The 22,927-nt window shown below is 36.3% G+C and overlaps 1 protein-coding gene across 2 annotated transcripts in view; it reads left to right on the plus strand.

Annotated features, from left to right (window-relative positions):
• Positions 1–22,927, plus strand: part of UTP20 (UTP20 small subunit processome component) — a 93,195-nt gene that overhangs the window by 54,079 nt on the left and 16,189 nt on the right. For both annotated transcript variants that reach the window (XM_059936747.1, XM_059936748.1), the window contains exons 30-45: positions 2,081–2,298; positions 2,814–2,958; positions 4,188–4,275; positions 5,149–5,292; positions 5,488–5,538; positions 5,643–5,795; positions 7,451–7,606; positions 7,932–8,072; positions 8,661–8,798; positions 12,505–12,644; positions 12,888–12,970; positions 16,134–16,423; positions 17,644–17,783; positions 17,997–18,153; positions 21,375–21,473; positions 22,189–22,356. In XM_059936747.1, coding sequence (XP_059792730.1) covers positions 2,081–2,298; positions 2,814–2,958; positions 4,188–4,275; positions 5,149–5,292; positions 5,488–5,538; positions 5,643–5,795; positions 7,451–7,606; positions 7,932–8,072; positions 8,661–8,798; positions 12,505–12,644; positions 12,888–12,970; positions 16,134–16,423; positions 17,644–17,783; positions 17,997–18,153; positions 21,375–21,473; positions 22,189–22,356 — 2,311 coding nt within the window. The remainder of the gene's footprint in view (positions 1–2,080; positions 2,299–2,813; positions 2,959–4,187; positions 4,276–5,148; positions 5,293–5,487; positions 5,539–5,642; positions 5,796–7,450; positions 7,607–7,931; positions 8,073–8,660; positions 8,799–12,504; positions 12,645–12,887; positions 12,971–16,133; positions 16,424–17,643; positions 17,784–17,996; positions 18,154–21,374; positions 21,474–22,188; positions 22,357–22,927) is intronic.

A 22,927-nucleotide genomic window follows, 5' to 3' on the forward strand; every position in this document is an offset into this window, starting at 1 on the left:
CCTGCACTCTAGGGCCTGCGAGCCACAACTGCTGAAGCCCGCGCACCTAGAGCCCGTGCTCCTCAACAAGAGAAGCCACCGCAGTGAGAAGCCCACGCACCACAACGAAGAGTGGCCCCCACTCCGCAACTAATGAAAGCCCACGCACAGCGACAAAGACCCAGCGCAGCCAAAACTAAATAAATTTTTTTAAAAGGAAGAAAATTAGTAGTATTGGGATTGATATGGCTGTTCTTCCAATGTGTAGTGATTGTATCAACAGTTTGATTTGACCTGGCAAAGGGAAAAACAGATGTGAAACACACTAGGTAGTTATATCATCACCCAAATATTACAATTTTGCATGTTTGCTTAAAAATAAAAGCTGATTTGTAATTTGCATTCTGTCTTTTTCCCGGTTCCCACTTAAAAATTTCACAAGCTTTCTGGATTTTCTAGGTCATTGTCTTCTATTCTTTGTAAAATTCCATCTAAATATGCATACAGCGCTCATGGTCACAAGTCAATATCCTTTTGTGGACATTATGAGCCATTTACAGAACCTTCATCTACTGATGGTTCAGAGATGCTGTGTTACAGACCAAATGCATATTTACTGAAGAATGTGGGAACTTTCAGTAAAGTGGGAATGTGGGAAACCTATTTTGTTTATCTCAGTGATGGAAACAGACTTAAGTTTGCCCTGATCTATTTTGAAGAATGAAAGATAGAATAAAAGAAAATGAATTTATTATTGATTCAGTGATGTTAAAATCTTGGCATCAGTTTTTACAGAATTGGGAGCATACCATATAGCTAGCTTTTGATTTTGTTTTTTTCATGTAAATTACGTCATGAACATTTCCCCGTGTCATTAGTCTTTAAAAACAATACCTTGCCATTGTCTTCCTCAGGAAAGCCTGTTTTATTTTTACTGTCATAAGGGCTCTTTTCATTTATTTCCCAATTTGAGAAAGCAATTTCATATCTTGTTTTTTCATTGGACATTTATAAGCAGCACTTCATAGGCATACTTGAGAAATGTTTTATAGTTGTGTCATTGTTATACAAATAAGCCATGAAGGACTTTCATCCAAGAAGACTTTACAGTAGTGACTTGGTTTATATATTAGTTGGGTCCTTACTCAAGTATAGGTCCACATCATTGGATGCCACCTCATTCTCTTCTACAATTTCTCTCTCGTTGACAATGGAGATATAATATGTGAAGTATCTTGCTTGGTGCCTGCGCATACTATCCCCAGTATCTGTTGGACAAAGATGTATGAGTATAACCCCTTAGAACTTTTCTTTCAGTCTGTCAGGACTAAGTATGTTAAAGTGCTTGAGCTCTTTTCCCAGTGATGATGAATTGGTAAAGCCAAACTATTTGAATTTTTTCAGTTTGGCCTTCCTACTGATTGTTAGGATTACATCTCTGGCTGCAAAACAATTGCTAGTTTGCCCGTGGCTGGAAAGCTTTTGTGTTCTCTACCTTTTTGGGTATCGTTCGTGTGAGTCTTTCATTACTGGGGATGGATTCATCTCCCTCCCTTGACAAATGATCCTAATCTGAATGTTGCATATCCTAATTCAGCAAATGTTTGTTTGGTCTGTGGTCTGTACTCCTAATTTTCATGTTGTAGTACATGGTTTTTATGTGACCATATAAACATTCATATTCTAGAAGGCTTATAATTGAAAAATAGCCTGTCTTTAATACATTCCTTTTAGAACTAGGGCTTAGACTGCGGTTCACAGCTCAGCCGTACGACTTATTAGCTCATTGGCTTTAGACAATTCTCAATTTCTTCATCTGTAATGTGGAGATAAGGATACCACCTTAACATAGAGATATTGTGAGGATTAAATGAGAAATATACATAAAGTGCGTAGATAATATGTTTGTATGGTGCCTAGAATTATTATCCATCAAATTTTAGATTTTAAAGTAATTTCCCTTCTGAGTAATCTTATTAACATTCATATGCACACATACACATATATATTCATTAAACTCTATGAAAATTCATATGGAACATGTTTTTAGAAATAAACGTATTGAAAAGGAAGATGACTATTTTAGTGTTTTTTCTTGCAGGTATTTCCCTTTCCTGGCTAAACAGAAACCTGGGCGCCCGGAATGTGATATCCTGACCAATGTTTTTGCGATTCTCTCAGCAAAGAACCTCTCTGAAGCCACAGCTAGTATTGTGATGGAAATAGCTGATGACCTTCTTAGCCTTCCAGATTTTGAACCCACAGAAACAGTTTTGAGCTTACCGGTGACAGGATGTGTATATACAGAAAGTGCAGATGGTATGTAAGCTGTACAGAGCAAACGATTCTTATACTTCTGAGGTATCATTTGTGCCCTCAGAATGGAAGAGTTGATAGAATCTGACTCTTTTTATAACTTACGCTATTAAAAGAGTTTCTTTTCTCTAGGAATTAATACCAATTTTTATAAGCTGAATTTTCTTTGCAGTAGGTAGAAATTCGGATTATTTACGCTCCAGAAAGCTCAACTATCCTTCAGCACATTATCAGATGATTTCCACTGTCATGTCTCTGAATTCTTACCATATTATCCTAACAGTTCTCTTACTACTACCAAAAATGGTTTAAATCCTCAAGGGTCTCATATAAAATTTTAATTTAGCTAATGATATAGATGTTTTGACTAAGAAGAAAGTTATTTAATATTTAGAGTTGAAATGTATTAAATTTTCATGGTAATTGAGTGCTTTCCTTTTCTGTCATTAGGAAGATATTGTACAGTTATCTTTTAAGAGCGTAGTTAATTAAAATCAGTACATTTATCACTATTTCAGAGTCTATCACAATAGGAGGACAATTAATTCTACCTCATGTACCTGCAATTCTCCAATATCTCAGCAAAACCACAATAAGTGCAGAAAAGGTGAAAAAGAAGAAGAATAGAGCACAAGTCAGTAAGGAACTGGGCATTCTTTCAAAGTAAGTGATATATTGGTCCTTAAAAGATAACATTACCACCTGTAGTTATAATTTTTTTTAGTTATGCTTGGTTTTTCATTTAACAAGGTAATAAGCTAAAAAAGTTTTCAGTATTTTAAATGCCCTCCATTTTTAAGTTAATGCAGAATTCTCTTTCTCTGCTGAAATAAACCTTTTATGACATCTGCCTTTATTTAATTATAAAAGATTACAGACTTTTCAAAATTCTAAGGTAGACTAATAGATTTGCTTGTTTATTAGCCTTTACATATTTTGTTCAATTAAAATTTTGAGTTATGTGAGATCACATAGTTGTGATTTTTTTTTAAGTGTGATTGATAAAAATAATTTAAAAGAGCAGGTTGCTGTTTGTTCTTTTAAGAGTCAAGAAGATCTTGCAAGCGTTTTTAAAGATTCTCTTTAAAGATTCTCTACATACTAGTAGACCTGGTAATATATAATTGTGATTTCTATAAAGTGCCTGGTTAGTAAATCTGAGTGCACAAAATGATTCTATCTTAAAATCTAAATTGTTACAGGACTTAGTTGTTGACAGTTTATTTTTTCTGTTACTTTCAGCAACAATAAAAAATGATATATTAGAATCTTCCAGGAACTTCTTTTTAAATGTTTTATTTATACTAGTGTATTTCTAAGTTTTGCAGAACGGGAAACCATAGGAAATATACTTACTAAATTTTATCATAGGCTACGTGATAGTGAGAAGATGATGAGTGATTAGGCACCAGAAAGACTACATTTGAAAGACCTGCTCTACCACTTCCTTGCTGTGTGACATCAACTTCTCTGAGCCACAGTTTTCTCTGGGCAAAGTGGGGTTAATAATTCCTACATTATAGGGCTGTTTTGGGAGTTACATGGAAATGTTGTATATAAAGCCTAAAACAAGTCTCAGCACTTAAAATATTGTTTCCTTGTGAAATAAGTAATTACCAATTACTAATTATAGGATTGGAGTTTACTATAACCCACCTACACAATCAGATGTTACAAAAGCAATAGAATAGTAGCCACCAACCTGAAGTTGGAGGGAAATAAAAGTGGGCACTGCTAAATAACTGAGTTAAGCTTTTTACACATACACACATACTTAAAAGCCACCTGGGTCTTTCATCACTGATGTTTTTTTACGAAAAGTTTAACTTCTTGGAGAAATACTCTTAACTTATATATCTTCCTTACATATCCCATTTTTTTTCCTTCTCCAGGATCAGCAAGTTTATGAAAGAAAAAGAACAAAGTTCTCTGCTCATTACACTGCTCCTGCCTTTCCTCCACCGTGGCAGTATTGCTCAGGCATGAATTGACAGCACATTTATTTGTCTTTGAAGTGGCACTTTATTATTAGGTTTATTTGTAAACAATAATTTTATTGGCTAGATTCTGTGATGTATTTATCCCAGAGTATTTGTGAAAAGACTTCATACAGAAACATAAAATTGAAAACAGAGGAGAAAAATTGGGACAGAAAGAGGCATGGGGTCAGGCAAGAAGGTGGAGACCTCATCATCTACCATTACAGTAAAAGTCTTAAACCCTTTATTTTCCTTTGTTTAGCTTCTAATCCATTTCAGGATTTTTTCCCCTCTCTGACTTTGATCAATAACAAATCTGCAACCTGAGACATGCATTGTTCTTAAATATGGTGACAGTGGCAAACTGAATGAAAAGTCAGACTGTTTTAATATTCAGGCATGGTTTAGAGTTTCTGATATGATTTTCAAACCGTAGTTCAGTCTTGATTAAAAGAGTCTTCCCATTTTGCACACTCATTTATAAGGCCTTAGGAGTTATACTGAATGACTCCTACTCAATAGTAATTCAGTTTAGAAGACCACAGATTTGTGAACAACCAGAAGTGTGTATTTTTCCTCAGCAAGTTCATTTTTCTTGGCTCTTTAACTAGAAAATAGAAGAAATTATTTTTCAAAACCATGCATATTTCCTATTAGAATTAAAGGAAGAAACTGTTAATGGACACTATTATAGGTTTTTGGTTAAGTTAAAAAGCTAAGAACTTTTAAAAGACTATGAAATAACTTTTGTAAGTACTACTACTTTTACTTCTTATTTATACTTATTTGTTTTCTGTGCTGTAATATATTAAAGCCAATTTGACCAGTTTTATAAATTACTGAAATACGATGTCTCTCAATATTTTTTCTTAAGGATACAGAGGTTGATATTCTGGTGACAGTACAAAACCTGTTGAAACATTGTCTGGAGCCTACGAGCTTCCTCAAGCCTCTAGCAAAACTCTTCTCAGTTATTAAGAACAAGTTGTCAAGACAGTTGCTTTGTACAGTTTTCCAGGTCTGTAATATTCATTTTTACCCCAAAATCACCCCTTTTTCAAAAGATAACTGTGATGTGGAATGCATATTAGCAGCTTGCTTGGTGCTGATATGATGTTTCCATGTATATTTGAGTGCGGCAGGGAGTCAAAGGGAGGTGGGCAGACAAGTTAAGGTTTATTCACTAATAATATACTGCTTTCATTCCTTTTAGACTCTTTCTGATTTTGATAGTGGATTAAAATATATTACTGATGTTGTCAAGGTAAGAAAGAAAATCTTATGTCTCTTTTGCTTCCAAAGTATTATTATTCCTTATTTAAGATTTATATACCTTCATTTATATTGTTTCAATGGCATTTCTCGTAGCTTAACGCCTTTGATCAAAGACATCTTGATGATATCAACTTTGATGTTCGCTTCTCAGCGTTCCAGACCATCACCTCTTATATTAAAGAGATGCAAACCATGGACGTTAACTACCTAATTCCTGTTATGCATAATTGTTTCTATAACATGGAGGTAGGTTTTTATAGCAAAAATTTATGAATTTTTTTTATTGTTTTGATAATATGACTAAATGACCTAATTTCTTAATTTGGTTTGGAGGGGGATGGGATTTTTAATATAAAATTTCTTTTAGTTGTAGAATATTTTGTTTGGCAAAGACCATACTGTTATGCTCATGATTTGAAAGGCAGATATTTTAAATAAAATAATATATGTGGAAGCACTTTGAAAAGTTAAAAAGCTGTGTATTAGAATAGGAAAATCCACAGAGACAGAAAGTAAATTAGTGGTTACCAGGAGCTGTGAGGGACAGGAGGAACGGGGAGAGTGACTTCTAATGGGTTTCCTTTGGGGGTGATGAAAATGTTCTGAAATTAGATAGTGGTGACGGTTGTAAAGCCTTCTGAATATACTGAAAACCATTGAATTGTACAATAAAAGGGTGAATTTCATAGTGTGTTAGTTAAATATCAATTTTTTCAGTTATGTAACTATATTATTTAAGTTTGCCCTCTTTTATTGATATAGTAGAAATAAAAGGGGTTTACAACTGGGGCTTCCCTGGTGGTGCAGTGGTTGAGAATCTGCCTGCCAATGCAGGGAACACGGGTTCGAGCCCTGGTCTGGGAAGATCCCACATGCCGCGGAGCGACTAGGCCCGTGAGCCACAACTACTGAGCCTGCGCGTCTGGAGCCTGTGCTCCGCAACAAGAGAGGCCACGATAGTGAGAGGCCCGCGCACCGCGATGAAGAGTGGCCCCCGCTTGCCGCAACTAGAGAAAGCCCTCGCACAAAAACGAAGACCCAACACAGCCAAAAAAAATAAATAAATAAAAAAGAAATTAATGTGTTTTGTAAAAAAAAAAAAAGGGGTTTACAACTATATTAAGTGCCATGTTGCTAAAATGAATTAAAACTCAAAAATGTGGAAAATGAAACCCTTGGTTAATAGTTAACTATGTAGTTGTATCAGTAATCTTTTTGTGGCATTTTATAGTTGTTCATCTGATACTAAGGATTAAGTAATATAGGAAAACGTAATCTCCCCATTTGGGCTCATTCTTCATATATCTTATCAAATTTCAACATGAGGGATCCTGAATCACTGCCTGGTTGGCTGAGTTAGGAATACTTTTTCTACACTCACAACCTACATTCCTTAAACCAGGAACTCTGAAGCAGCTAACCAGAATTATACCAGCCAACTCTGTCATTGTAAGTGATCACCTGATTTTGAATATTGAAAACTGGCTTTAGTGAACCTTTTGTTCTGTTTGCTTTGAGAAATAAAGCTAGTTAAAAAGTACATCTCTACATCAACTATACTTCAATAAAAAATGAAAAAAAGAAGAAAAAAAAATCCATGACGGATAAAATACCAAATTTCTAAATAAAGGCAAAATCAGTAACAAAAAAAATAGTACATCTCACAGTATTTTCTGAAATAACTGACACTTCTCAGTAAGCATGACTTTTCAAAGTCACTTACTGTATTCCTCACAACCCTATGTTTGGCTCTTCCTTAAGTATGAAGTACCTGTGGGACATTTCTTAGTAGAGAGTTTTATACAGAACAGTGGCTAAATATTATAAACTCTTTCATTGGGAAATACTATTCAATATTATAGTTATTGTACAGAATAATTTGGGTTTTTTCCTGTGTCCAGTTAGGAGACATGTCTTTAAGTGATAATGCAAGCATGTGCTTGATGAATATCATCAAAAAGCTTGCTGCTATGAATGTCACAGAGAAAGAATATAGAGAAATCATTCATCGTTCACTCCTGGAGAAACTGAGGAAAGGATTGAAGAGCCAGACAGAGGTATTGGGTTTGCAATTAAGTACTACTATCTGTGGGTTTTGTTTGTTTTTCCCTACTTCTGCTATAGTTGTGTAGAAAAGCAGTCAGGCTTAGTACACTTAATTAAAATACTTGATTGTATAAATATTCAGCAAACTTTTAACAGGGGAGTAGGAATGGAAAAGAGGGCAGTCACTTCTGATTTTATATAGTTTGTTGTTTCAGTGGGAATGTGTTACTTTTTAAAAAATTGTAATGACTTTTTTGGTGTTTCTTTGTATTACCTAAGAAGCAAATTCTTTTTAAAATTAAAAAAAATTTTTTTTTCTCAACTCGATGTTTGCAGAGTATTCAACAAGATTATACCACGCTGCTTTCCTGTTTAATTCAAACCTTTCCAAATCAACCAGAATTTAAAGACTTGGTACAGCTAACTGATTGCCATGATCCAGAAATGGACTTCTTTGAGAATATGAAGCACATTCAGGTAGAAGACAATTCTGCTTTTTTTTTCTTGTCTATAGACAAGTGTTTCAAACCGTTCTGTCTCATTTAAAAAGATATATTTTAGGGAATTCCCCGGCTGTCCGGTGGTTAGGACTCCACGCTTTCACTGCCAAGGGCCAGGGTTCAATCCCTGGTCGGGGATCTAAGACTCCACAAGCCGCACGGCACGGCCAAATAAAAAAAGTAAAAGAAAAAAAAAGAAAAAGATATATTTTAATTTTCCCAAAAGTTCTGAGCTTCTCATTCCTTGGTCTTTGTGATCATCAAATTTGCATAGGAGATGATTGTTTCCTGGGGTCTGATTTCCTTGATGGTGTCACAAACCACAATAATAGTGTCACCTTTCCCTGCCATTTCCTAAGAAGTTTAAATGCTCTAGGATCCATTGGTAAAGAAATACTGTGGATTGTGTCTCTGAAAGCAAATCAAGGCACAAGTGTTTGCTGATGTAACACATGGACTGTATTTCACTCTTAATCTTTTCATGGAAGAGGAACATGATACCGAAATGGAGCTGGTTGTAGTTGAGATTATTCAGTAACTAATTCATATTTTATCTGACTCATAGATCCACAGAAGAGCAAGAGCCTTGAAGAAATTGGCAAAACAACTAATGGAAGGCAAAATTGTGCTGTCTTCTAAATCTCTTCAGAATTACATCATGCCTTATGCCATGACTCCAATTTTTGATGAGAAAATGATCAAGGTAGGGCATTAGATCTAGAAACCAGTAAGCTTCTCCCCATACCATGACACACTTTTCCAAAATGTAGATGGGGTTGGTGGCATCCATACTGATGTCACCGTAATTACAGGCCTAGAATAGTTCTAAAGCCCTTAAAATTGTGCCTGGCACTTGCTCTAAATATGGTGGCTATTATTTTATTTTTGCTATTATTAGCTCACAAAGGCCAACCACAAAATATTTCCTCGCTTAGAAATGATCACATTACTAAGATGGCATACTATTATTTTTGTATCATAGGCCTTAATTCTCATTGTTTTCCCAAATGGCTCATAAGAAATGAAATAAAACAACAGCTGCCTTTTCTTTAGCTCTATACCAGGTACAGACACAATACTAAGTAGTTTAATATGTAATCTGATTTCATCCTCACAACAACTCAACCCTATGGGGTAGAGACTGTTATCATTGTTTTATAGGGGAGTAAACTGAGAATATGTGAGGTTATAGAACTTTCTCAAAAACATATAGTCAGAACTGGTATTTGAACTCAGAATGTCTTCACTTTTATACCTCATAGTGCCTAAGAACAGTGCCTGGCACATGGTAAAGACTTGATAAATATTTAAGTCTAATTGAGATAATATCAGGATTTGTGACTTGAATTTATACTGTTGATTATATGATCTTGTTCAAGGATAGGTTTCCTCTATTATTTCAGGATATTCAAAAAATTTTTAAGAATTTCTTAAGTGGATAAAAGAATGCATCCCTAAATTCCAGTTTGAAGAGCCAGTAAGCCGCTCAGAGTTAGATGGCAGTAAAATAGTAAAGAGATATAGATGAAAAAATAAATTATATTTAGCTTTAATTGGTATTGTTATGGTATACCTTTCTACAGTCTTTTATTTTTAACCTATTTGTGATTTTACTTTTAAAGTTGGTTTCTTGTAGGTAGCATATAGCTGAATCTTGCTTTTTTTAATCCAATCTGACAGTTTCTGCCTTTTAATTGGTTTTAGACCATTTGCATTTAATATGATTATTAATATGGTTGAGTTTAAATCTATCATCTTGTTATTTATTTTGCATTTGTTCTGTTTTTTTCCTCTTTCCTCCTTTTCTTCTGTTGGATTAATTAGATATCCTTTAATGATTTTATTTTATCTCTGTTGGCTTATTAGTTATCTTTGTACTATTTTTTTCATAAGTTTTACCTGTGTGTTAGTTTTAAACCACACAATACACTGTTGTTGTTTTTGCTTCAAACCATCAATTATCTTTTAAAGAGATCCTTAAAACTAAAGAAAAGATCTTTTGTATTTGCTTCCATATTTATATCAGTAATTTCCAGTGCTCTTCATTCCTTTGTGTAGATGCAGATACTCATCCTGTATCATTTTACTTTTGACAGGAAGACTTTCTTTAAATTTTTTGTAGTGCAGGTCTACTGGTAATGGATTCCTTCAGCTTTTGTTTGTCCTTTCTCATCTTTGTTTTTGAAAGATAATGTTTCTAGGTATGGAATTCTAATTTCACAGGTTTTGAGTTTTTTCCCAGTACTTTAAAGATACTACTCTACTGACTTCCAGTTTATATTGTTTCTAAAGGAAGTCATTCTTTGTTCCTCTGAGTGGAATATATCTTTTTTTTTTCCTGGCTGGCTTTAAAATTTTCTCTTTATCACTGACTTTAAGCCATTAAATTATGATGTGCCTTGGTGTCTTGTGCTTGGGGTTTGTTGAGCTTCTTGGATCTATAGATTTATAGTGTTTGTCAAACTTTGAAATTTTTGGCCATTACTTCTTCAAAGATATTTTTGGTTCCTATTCTTGCCTTTGGAGATTCCATTGTATTCCATTCCAAGTTGTCCCATAACTCACTGACACTCTTTTTTTTTTTAAATAGTCTTTTTTTTTTTCCTTCTGGGTTTCATTTTGTTTCATTTTTCTATTACCATGTCTTCAACTTCACTAATCTTTTCTTCTGCTCTGTCTAATCTACTGTTAATCCCATCCAGTGTATCTTCCCTCAGAATTGTCTTTTCCATCTCTAAAAGTTCAATTTGGGCCTTTTTCTTACATGTCTCTCCTTAACATGCCCATGCTTTCCTGTCCCTTCTTGATCGGATGGAATATATCAATAATTATGTCAATTGTTTTAATATCTATGTCTACTATTAAGTCTGTATCATCTGTGTCATTTCTGTGCCCATTTCGGTGGGTTGATTTTTCTTCTCATTAGAGTTATTTTCTGCTTCTTTGTATGCCTGGTAGCTATCTTTCAGATACCAGACATTGTGAATGTGACTTTGCTGGGTGCTGGATGTTTTTGTATTTAAGTGTTCCTGAGAATTGTTTTCAGATGCAGTTGGGCTACTTGTGAGTAGTCTGGTCCTTTTTCTTTTTTAAATTTTTTTATTTATTTATTTTTGGCTGTGTTGGGTCTTCATTGCTGCATGCGGGCTTTCTCTAGTTGTGGTGAGCGGGGGCTACTCTTCGTTGCGGTGAGCTGGCTTCTGATTACGGTGGCTTCTCTTGTTGCAGAGCATGGGCTCTAGGCAAGCGGGCTTCAGTAGTTGTGGCATGTGGGCTCAGTAGTTGTGGCTCACGGGTTCTAGAGCGCAGGCTCAGTAGTTGTGGTGCACAGGCTTAGTTGCTCCACGGCATGTGGGATCTTCCTGGACCAGGACTCGAACCCATGTCCCCTGCATTGGCAGGCGGATTCTTAACCACTGTGTCCCGAGGGAAGTCCAGTCTGGTCCTTTTGAGGCTCGCTTTTAAGCTCTGTTAGGCAGGAGCAGCCTTTAGTCTGGTGCTTATTTGAACCCACCGCCGAGGCACTAACTTTCTGAGTACCTGAATACCTAATGCTTCATGTATCATGAGGTTTTTTTACTCTGGCTGATAGGAACATGATCTATTCTCATCCCTGTGTGGTCTTAGATGAGTGTTTCATCTTTTCCTTTTTGGTGGTTCTTTCCCTGTCTCTTCCTTACTCGTGTGTACTGATCAGTTCTCAGCTGAAGCTTAAGGAGCTCTTTCTCTGGGCAGCTTTTCTCTGTGTAGCTTTCTTCTGTCTGGTTCTCTGCCCTGAGGACACTAGCTCCGCAGCCTCAACTCTGCCCCCTTAACTCAGGGAGACATGGGGCCCTTTTTGGGTTTCTTCTCATGTGCTATGACCTGACAGTTATCCCCACACAATGAATTGGGGTAACTCTACAGCTCATTTCATTTGTTTCCTTTCTCTCAGGAGTCACTGTCCTGCACTATTTGATGTCCAAAGTCTGAAAACTGTTTCATATATTTTTGTCTACTTTTCTGGTTTAAGGTGTGAGGGTAAATCCAGCTCCTGTTCTCCGAAAAGCTATCTCCGTTGTGTCGTACTTACGAATGCTCAGCGGTGCAATCTGTAGTTGATTCTGACATTTGTCAACTCTTACACATTGAATTTACTTCATTCAGTCTGTAGGCTTGAACCAATCGGAGGTCTGAGTGGAATAGAAAGCAAAGTGTGTTAATATCTTTTAATGAGAGGAAGATGTCATTTCTTTCATTGACAGCATCTTTTCCTAGAGCTAGGGGAAAACAATGGAGTATAGTTTAGGCGTTCTTTCCTTTCTATAATTGCTGATCACCTACTGTCTAAGCTTTTTAATGCACCAAGTTAGCTGTGTACTTTATTTGCAAATACTTATTCTTATTGATGCTCTTGATTTGTTTTACAGCATGAAAATATAACCATTGCTGCCACAGAGGTTATTGGAGCTATTTGCAAACATCTCTCTTGGTCGGCATATATATATTACTTGAAACATTTCATTCATGTCTTACAGGCGGGACAGATCAATCAAAAGTTGGGTGTCAGGTATGGTCAAACTGCTTATTTTTGTTTTGTTTTTAAAATGTAAATTTTGGATTATTTTCTGAAACAACCTTTGTACAATCTCAGTTTACTTTTACCTTGTATCAGTGAGGTGATACTAAGACTGAAAAAATATCTAAAACTGGTAAAAATAATTTTAATGTTTATCTTTAACTTTCCTCTCTTTTTAAGAGTCAAGTGATATTATTAATCAAATGAACATTTCTGTGAAAATTTTTTTAACAGTTTGCTAGTGATAGTGTTAGAAGCATTCCACTTTGACCACAAAACTCTGGAAGAACAAATGAGAAAACTTCAGAGTAAAGAGAGTAAGTTTTTTAAACTTTCTTAAACTAGATTTCATTCCTGTCCTTGGATACTTTATGATCATGAATTAAAGATAGAAAAATTCAATTTACTCCCTTTTTCTGCTCTTATAGCAGTGACCAGTGAATGAGTCAGGAGGAAGTTAAAATGAATGGTTTGAGTATTTTTGTAAAAAACTTATTTAACAGTAGAGAAGTCCAGACTAAATTGTATGGGTGAAAAAATCTGACCTGTAGATTATTTACACAGAAATTCAATTATATCACCTTAATGTATGGAAAGAACATTAAGCAGTGAATGCAAAGAAAGTCTAAGAATTAAAAATTAGAACAACAGTTAATGAAATATAAAGTAGATACAACAGAAAGGATCATCAAAAATAAAAATCAGTCTTTGAAAAGATCATAAATTGGCAAACCTCTGACAAGATTGACCAATGACAATAGAAGGCATAATAAATATTAGGAATTTTAAAAGATCACAATTAAATGAAAAAGGTAAAATAACATTGTGATCTTTGCACTTATAAATTTGAATACTTGGGTGAAATGTTCAAATTCTTAGAAAAATAAAATACAAAAACTGACTTTAGAAGAAATAGAAAATCTGAATAGATCTCTAATGATTAAAGAAATTGAATCTGTAGTTAAAAATTTTCTTCTGGGGTTTCCCTGGTGGCGCAGTGGTTGGGGGTCTGCCTGCCGGTGCAGGGGACACGGGTTCGAGCCCTGGTCTGGGAGGATCCCACATGCCGCGGAGCGGCTGGGCCCGTGAGCCACAATTACTGAGCCTGCGCGTCTGGAGCCTGTGCTCTGCAACAAGAGAGGCCACGATGGTGAGAGGCCCGCGCACCGCGATGAGGAGTGGCCCCCGCTTGCCGCAACTAGAGAAAGCTCTCGCACAGAAACCAAGTCCCAACACAGCCATAAATAAATAAATAAATAAATAAATAAATAAATAAATAAAAATTTTCTTCTGATGAAAATGCCAGGTCTAGACTGTTTTATAGGCAAGTTTTACAAACACTCAAGGAATAGATCAATTCAACCTTATATCAGCTATTTCAGGTGACTGAAAAAGAGGAAGCCCCCACTAACTCATGAAGTTGGTGATTGGTTAATGGAACTTAACACATTAGCAAACAAAAAAATGTGATCATCTATATAGACACAGGGGGAACATTTGCTTAAATTCAATATCCATTCATAATAAAAGCAATTATCAAACAAGGAATAGATAGAAATTTCCTTAACCTGTTAAAAGATGTGTTTTAAAAACCTAATGATGGGGGACTTCCCCGGTGGTCCAGTGGTAGAGCATCCACCTTCCAATGCAGGTTGCACAGGTTTGATCCCTGGTCGGGGAACTAGGATCTCACATGCCACGGGGCAACTAAGCCCACATGCCACACCTACTGAGCTTGTGTGCCTCAACAAGAGAGCCCGTGTGCCACAAACTGCAGAGCCCATGCGCTCTGGAGCCCATGCCACAACTAGAGAGAGAAAAAACCCGCGCACCACACTAGAGAGAAGCCCACACCACAACTAGAGAAAGGGAAAAACCCATACACCACAACTAGAGAGAGGAAAAAACCCGCACACCACAACTAGAGAGAAGCCCGCACACCACAACTAAAGATCCCGTGTGCCACAACTAAGACCTGATGCAGCCCTAAATAGATAGATACATACATAGATAGATAACCAACCAACCAAATAAATGATGGGACTTCCCTGGTGGTCCAGTGGTTAAGACTCCACGCTTCCACTGCAGGGGGCGCCAGTTCCATCCCTGGTCAGGGAACTAAGATCTTGCATGCCGTGTCGCGTGGCCAAAAAAAAAAAAAAAACAACCTAATGAAACATCATACTCAATGGTAAAACATTAAAAGCCTTTGCTTTAAAACCAGAATGAGCTAAGGATACCTACTACTACTGCTTATATTGAACATCAGACTCTAAAGGTTTTAGCCATCACAGAAAAATAAGGAAAAGAATAAACACTTAAGTAGGCCAAGGTATTTACTCTAATTGTTTTGGCTAAAGACATTGAAATATCTTGGCCCTTAGTTTGCATTACTGCAGTGTTCCTACTCAAAATTATCTAATTCTTTGATTTATTATCAAATCACTCCAGAGCCACACTGATGAAGAGAAAAACTGTTTTGAATTTGTAGAAACCAATTGTGTTTTAAATAATTAATGTACTAAAGCCCCTTAGTTTATCTTCAATTGAATCTGCATTTTGAAATTTTGCATAAACAGAAACATTAAAAAATTAAAATATTAATTCACTTCACTGTTTTCTTCTTAGGTATGAATGAAGTTTGAAACAGTTAGTGAGCATCTACTGTGAAATGTGCTTTTATAGACATTATCTCATTTGTCCTCATAAGAACCTTACAAGAACCTTAGGTGTTAGTTACTGCATATTTTTGATACGAGAAATTGAGATTCAGAAGTAAAGAAACTTTCCCAAAGCTACACGGCCAGTAAAAAAAATGAAGACTAATAGCTATCATTTTTTTGAAAGTCAATGAAGTGTCAGAAATATATTTTAGGCACAGTATAGACTTTGTCACATTTAATCCTAACAATAGCCTTGCAAGTAGGTGCCATCTACAGTTTACTGGTGAAGAATCCAAAGCCCACGAGGGTTAAGGTAATTGACTATAGTCACATGGCTTGTTAGCAGAGCCAAGTCTGGACTTTCTCTACAATACTGCCCAGTTTTCTTTAATAAACTGAATCCTATAATAAGGTACGTTTCTGCATGAGACTTGTTGGCTGCCATTATGATTTTCATGTTCATGAATGTAGGTTTTTGCTTTTGGAAACTTCCAACCACAGTACTTTGGAAGCTTTCTTTTGGTTAAGAGCCCTCCTCCCCCCAGCCTCTCCATGTGTTCCCAAAGTACCCTGTACTTGCTTGCTATTCACACTTTTTTTTACTAATTATCAGTTTACTTGTCTCTATTCCTCATTAGGCTAACTGTAAGGAAATGAAGGACCATAACACTCTCATTTACTGCTGTTTCCTCAGCCCTTACCTTGCCCTTATAGTCGTTGATATTTTTTATTAGATGTTAATAGAAAAGACTACTTAACACAACTGTGTTGTTTCCTTATTTAATTTAAGGTGATTTTTGTTGTTTACTAAACATAGACACCATAGAAGAGATTGAGTTGCCAGAGCATGAAGCCATGGAATTAGAGCATATGGATGAGGATGAGAAGGAAGATGGATGTAAGACTTTGTCAGACAAGAATGAAGAGCTAGAAAACCCTGACCCAGATGATTGTGAAGGAACAGCAGCTAAGGAATCCGAGTGTATCACGAAGTCCATCTCTTTCCTTCCTTGGAATAAGGAAGAATTGGAGAAAACAATTAAAAATATCCAAGGAACCATAACTGGGGACATCCTACCCAGGCTCCATAAATGTCTGGCATCTACGGTAATCATTCTGTTTGGGGCCCAGCAGGTCTGTGTGACCCTGTGGGGTGTCCGTGGGGCCCTGTCAGACCGAGGCTCCTGACTATGTGGATTGACATCAGCTTTTGGATTTTCTTTTATCTCTGCATTTCACAGTTCACCTCCCTTCTCTTATCATCTTCAGGTTCATCTCGTACAGCTAAGGTAGTAATGTTTCTTCTTCATTATGATTTTGATACTGGTAGATATATGATTTTCTATCTCCAAAGTAGATATTAAGATGACTCCCATTTCCAAAAAAGGTTATTAAAAATTAGAGTATGTTTCCCTTTTCTACTTCTTGGCCACTTCTCTGCTATTCAAAAATACATCTTTTTCAGGACTTCCCTGGCGGTCCAGTGGTTAAGACTCCATGCTTCCAGTGCAGAGGGCCTGGGTTCGATCCCTGGTCGGGGAACTAAGATTCCCGCATGCCACACAGCGTGACCAAAAAATTAAAAAAAAAAAAAAAAAGGAAGAAAACAAAAATACATCTTTTTCTTGGTTAATAGGGGTAACATTTTAGGAGTGCATTCTCATGAAGCCAGAGCCTTTCCTTCTCAGTGTAAAACTTGAGCTGGCAAACTGTGGCCCATGGGCTGAATCTAGCTTGCAGCCTGTTTTTGTAAATAAAGTTTTATTGGAACACAGTTACACCCCATTCATTTACATATTGTCTGATTCTCCTTTTGCCTTACAATAGCAAAATTGAGTAGCTTCAATAGCGGCCATAAAGTCAAAATTACTTACTATCTGACCCTTTACAGAAAGTTTTCCAACCCCTGATGTAAAATACCGACTTCATCATTTTGTATATTTGTAAATAAAGTTTATTTGGGGCACCATATTTTTTTATGTACCAACGATGTCACTTAAACACCTGAAAGTCCCAATTAACACAAATTTTTTGTCACTTTTTAAATATTCCACAGCAGTCTTAACCCCACATCAGTGAATACTTGGTTTTATTTATTTATTGATTGGTTGATTGCTCCTTTGAAAAGAATATTCTTATTCATATTATTTTTATAATTTTTGTAGGATTATCAAATTGCATAATTGAGTTTGTTTTTTAAGACATTAAACTTAGAAATGGATATAAGATATATCAAAAGAGCTTATCTTTCAACTGCAAGGTTGTAGTGTTGGTAGGTCCCTAATCCATTTATTTTTGTTTTAGTTTAACCTAAATTTTTCTTACAGACTAAAAGAGAAGAAGAACACAAACTCATAAAATCAAAGGTTGTGAATGATGAGGAAGTGGTTCGAGTTCCTTTAGCTTTTGCCATGGTTAAACTAATGCAGTCCCTTCCACAGGAAGTTATGGAAGCTAATCTGCCAAGGTATGTTGTGTGACAAATCAGAAAAGTTCAGTGAAACTCAAAAATTGGTTCTATCTTCTCTTTTGTCAGGAAGAGAAGTACTGTCACAATTTGCTGTAATTTAGAATCCTAATTGGCATAATTTGGGTTATGAGTAATTCAGAAACAAAAGGATATTTATATTTGTATTTGTTTCTGTTAATTTAATTAGTCAATTAATTTCTCATGTTCTAGTATTTTGCTGAAAGTGTGTGCCCTCCTCAAGAACAGAGCACAGGAAATCAGAGACATTGCTCGCAGCACTCTCGCAAAAATAATAGAGGATCTGGGTGTGCATTACCTACAATATATTTTAAAAGAATTACAGACTACCCTTGTGCGTGGCTATCAGGTAAATTGCACCATGTACTTTATATTCAAATTGGGTTGGGGTTCAAATAGTTGCACTTTAAACACTAAGTCATGATACTTTGGGTCTATCTTTTGTAAAGTTGATCTACTGAGAGAACAAGCAAGAATATTTTAAAAATTTTAATCAGTATTTTAAAAAATCTGTTTTTTAAAAAGCCCTTATATTTAATTTTTTTAAAGATCCTTATAGAACTGCATTTCATAACCTGTGTTTTTCTCTCAAATCACTTGATATCAAGTTTTGTATTCTCTGAGTTCTTAATAAAATTCTTGTATATTGAATGTATAGCCACACGTGTGAACAGTAAAGAACATAGACATTTGTTTAAGAGTTGAAATGCATGACATGTCATAAAATTAATAAGAGCACCAGGTGGAATACAACGCTCTTTGAGTAGTTACCTGGCTGTCTTGCTACTCCGAGTGTGGGCCCCAGACAAGTGGCATCGGCAGCACCTGGGAGATGTTAGAAGTATGATTAGGACCCTACACCTGACCTACAGAGTCTGCATCTTAATAAGATCCCTGAGCGATCTAAAGTTTGAGAAACACTGCAGCTTGTGTTTCTCAAGTACCCAGCCAAGACTCCGGGTAGTTAGCTTGACCTTCCAAGTCCTCGTTTGTTCAGAGGTAGGTTCCTATTCTATAGGCTATAAGTAGCACACTAAAAATATCAGTATACATTGTCACTGTCTCTCTTTGTATAGTGTTTTAGTGGTTGCTCCAGGTTACCATATCCATACTTAATTTTTAATAATCTATTTAGAATCCATATTTTACCACTTCAAGTGGAATGTAAAAACCTTTTTACCCTATAGATCCCTTCACCCTTCCTTTGTTTAAAAGTTGTTTATGTATTACTTTGCTGGAAACTTATATGTTGAAAACTTATCAAGCAGCGTTAGTTTTTGCTTTTAATCCTCAAATATGCCCAGATATTTATCACTTCTACTGCTCTTCCTTCACTTCTGAATTTCCACATTTCTTCCTGGTATCATTTCCCTTTGGTCTAGGCAAGCTCACAGAGCAAGTGTGGTGGCAACGGATGCTCTTCATTTTCCTTCCCCTGTGAATGTCTTTGTTTCACCTTCATTCCTGAAGGATGTTGTCACTGGATATATACTTTTGCATTGACAGTTATTTCTTTTCTTTCAGCACTGTAAAATTGTCATGCGACTTCCTCTGGCCTTTCTGATGAATAATTAAATTGTTCTTCCCCTCTAAGTAATGCATTATTTTTCTCTGGCAGCTTTAAAGACTTTGTCTTTATTTTTCAGCAGTTAGATTATGAAGGTGGATTTCTTTGGGTTTACCCTGTTTGAGGTTTGTTGAGCTTCTCAACCACATTGGGGAGTTTTCAGCCATTATTTCTTCAAATACTTTTTCTGCACTGCACTCTTTCTCCTCTCCTGGGACTCCTGTTCGACTTTTTTGGGGGGTCCCATCCATCCCTGAGGCTCCATTTTTATTTTCTTTTTCAGTCTCCTTCCTTTCTGTGTAGCATAATTTCTATTGATTCATCTTCAAGTTCACTGACTCTTTCCTCTTTAATCTCCATCCTGCTATTGGACCCATCTAGTAAATTTTATTATTTCAATTATCGGTCTGTTGTTTTTTTTCAGTTGTAAAGTTTCCATTTAGTCCCTTATATCTTCTGATTCTTTGCTAACACATTATTTTTCCACTTATTTCACACCCCCAGCTGGAAAGCTGGGGCTTTATTTCTCCCACTTTGCCATGCACTTCCCACAGCTGTACCCACACGGAGGCTAAGTGGTGGCAAGACAGAGGAGAAAAGCAGCTAGTTGGCCCATCCTCTCAGAACTGCAGTCCCAATGGGAAAGAAAGGTCTCCCAGCAGAGTTGTGGCTGCTGCAGTCCCCACGTCTATAACTGTATAGAAAACGGGTAAATGCACCGGGAGCTTGGTGGTACTTGCACTCTGGTGTTCTTTCCCAGTTGCAGCTCCGTGCATCCTGTCTGGGGCTTATAGCTGCACTCAGTGGGAGAGACAGGATAGAGTGTGCTTCTTCCATCTTACCTGGAACCGGAGCCCCTGTCAGTGTCCATGTTTATTCTTTCAACCAGCCTGTATTTCATGGCTACTTTGTGTGAGGTGCTCTTGGGCACTGAGCATACCAGGATGAATACAGTACAGCTGTCTTTGAGGATTCATTCACACATTTAATTGAGCACCTGAGGTATTTAAACAAGTAGCCCTTTTTTCTTTAACCACCTGTTCTTCCAGTCTATCTCATTATTCGTTAAAGTAAGTAAAATAAGGATGAGAGAACAGCAGTTTGGGTATTAGTATTAATCATGTAGACAGAATCAAAACTGTACTCTTCAAGTTTCATTCTTCACCCCACCAAAAGGATTTTTAAAAATTATATAAAGTCCTCAGCACATATTTTATATATGTAAAAGTATTTAAAGATCATAAGTAGATACATATGAAATTACGCCTTTAAAATCCAATCTGTATATTGACAGCCAGGTGTATTTTCTTAGTGTATGATCATTATCTGATGTTTACCTTGATAAACAGCACCGGAAGCAGTATACAGAATATACCCTTTTGTGTACTCTGTATACTCTGGCATCATCTGGTTTCAAATCCTGACTCCACCATTTCCTATTCATGTAACCTTGGGCAAGTTTGATTGACCTTTTTGTGCCTCAGCTTTTTCATCTGAAAATGCTGATAATGTAGCACCTACGCCATAGATAGAGTGGGTGAGGATTAAATGATTGAGTACATGTGAGGTATTAATACAGTGCCTAGCCCATAGTAAGCTCTAAGGAATGTTAGCTGTGATCACTGTGAAGGGCAAAAACTTGTTTCCTTCATAACACTTTTTGTACCAGGTTTGACTGCATTCAACGTTGGCAGGCTCCTTAATTCACAGCTTGGTTTTTAAAAGTTCAAGACTTGTGCTCTTCTTTATAAATCATTGGCCTGATTTAGTCACAATAATAGAACCTAAGCATGGTGATGTGTTTCTGAGCATCTTTTCTACAAAGGGACCATCTGGTTAAAGGATTTTAGGCAGTGATATAAGTATGTGTCATTTGTCAAAGCTTCTCCCTGCAATAATTACAGATATATAATCTGAGTGCGCCCCTGCCATACTTCTAAATCTTGTTTTTTCTACTGTGGTGTTCTTAGCCATCCATATTCTTATTATACATTTCGTTTTAGGTCCATGTGCTAACTTTCACTGTTTACATGTTGCTGCAAGGCCTCACTAACAAGCTGCAAGTTGGGAATTTGGACTCTTGTTTGGATATAATGATTGAGGTAAGATTTAGAGAAAGGAATTCTAATTTTTTTTTAAGAGGTCAAAGAACACAAATCAGTTCACAGAATAAGAAATAATAGCCTATAAATATGAAAATAATGTACTATCTCATCTCTTAGTCTAGCAGAGGTTTAAAAAGCTGAGACTCAAGTGATGTGAGATGGGTACTCTGCTGTTGCCAGTAGGTCTTGAGTTGGTATAATCAGAGGTGTGGTCTGGGGTTTGTACAAAAGTATATTCATTAGAGCTTTATTTAGAATAGTGAAAAATTAATAACAATTTAAAATCAGATAATATGATAATTTGGGGGGTAGGATTAGAAAGACACTAAATGTGGCACACAATCTTTTGTTTATTCATTAAAAATGCATTAATTTTGATAATTAAGTTACAAATATGAGAATTTCTTAAAGAGAAATTCAGCTACTCTTTGATAATATCAAAGTGCCTGTTTATATATTATACAACTATATATGTAAATCTACCTGGTATTTTTCTTTTGTTTTCCATTGGTGTAAACCTTGAAGTGTTTCTGTATTTGTTTTTTAGTAATTGGTCCCTAAACTACATTGAAAAAAGTGAAATCTAATAGAAATTCCTATTGTCTAATTTTAATCCTTGACTTGGACATACCACGCATTTTCAAAGACTGCTTATGTTGGCATAAGTTGCTGAGTGCACATAATTGCCATTTGGCTTTTTTTCTTTTAAAAGATTTTTAACCATGAGTTGTTTGGTGCCATTGCTGAAGAGAAGGAAGTAAAGCAGATCCTCTCCAAGGTCATGGAGGCACGAAGAAGCAAGAGTTACGATTCTTATGAAATCTTGGGCAAGTTTGTAGGAAAAGATCAGGTTACAAAACTTATCCTTCCACTAAAAGAGGTAAGGACTTGAATGTAATAAAGGGGATCCCCACCTTACAGTATCATGAGCTCTTGAAAAGAGCCTTGAGCATCATGATTTGCTTTCGTGCTAAGGGCACCAGTACCACGTGGCTGGCAGCTCAGTGGATTCTGATTCCGCTGATTCTGATCCAAGAATCAGAGTCCCTGATATAAACCATGAAATGCAAAAGGAAAGGCAACAAGAATTGAACTACAGGTGAATTATACAGCTGGGTCCCGTCAGCAGCTAAGAACATAGCCTTTGGAGTCAGACTGCTGCTCCCAGATTGCCAGGAGGAAGAGAACTGGCATTTATTGAACAGATACCCATGTTCTTAGCACTGTGCTTCATTATCTCTTCTAATCTGCACAACCATCCCCTGAGATTGACAGTAATCCCGTCTTACAGATGAGAAAATTCAGGTTTAGAAAGATAGAAAGGAACATGGCTAAGGAGAAAAGTCAGGATTTAATTCCAGATCTTTCTGATCCAAATCTCACATTCTTTCCACCATTTTCATTCTGCCTTTCCTATTGGGCAGGGACTGTCATTTACCTACCTTCATAGT

Source organism: Balaenoptera ricei, chromosome 10 (assembly GCF_028023285.1).
Source record: "Balaenoptera ricei isolate mBalRic1 chromosome 10, mBalRic1.hap2, whole genome shotgun sequence".
Classification (NCBI taxonomy): domain Eukaryota; kingdom Metazoa; phylum Chordata; class Mammalia; order Artiodactyla; family Balaenopteridae; genus Balaenoptera; species Balaenoptera ricei.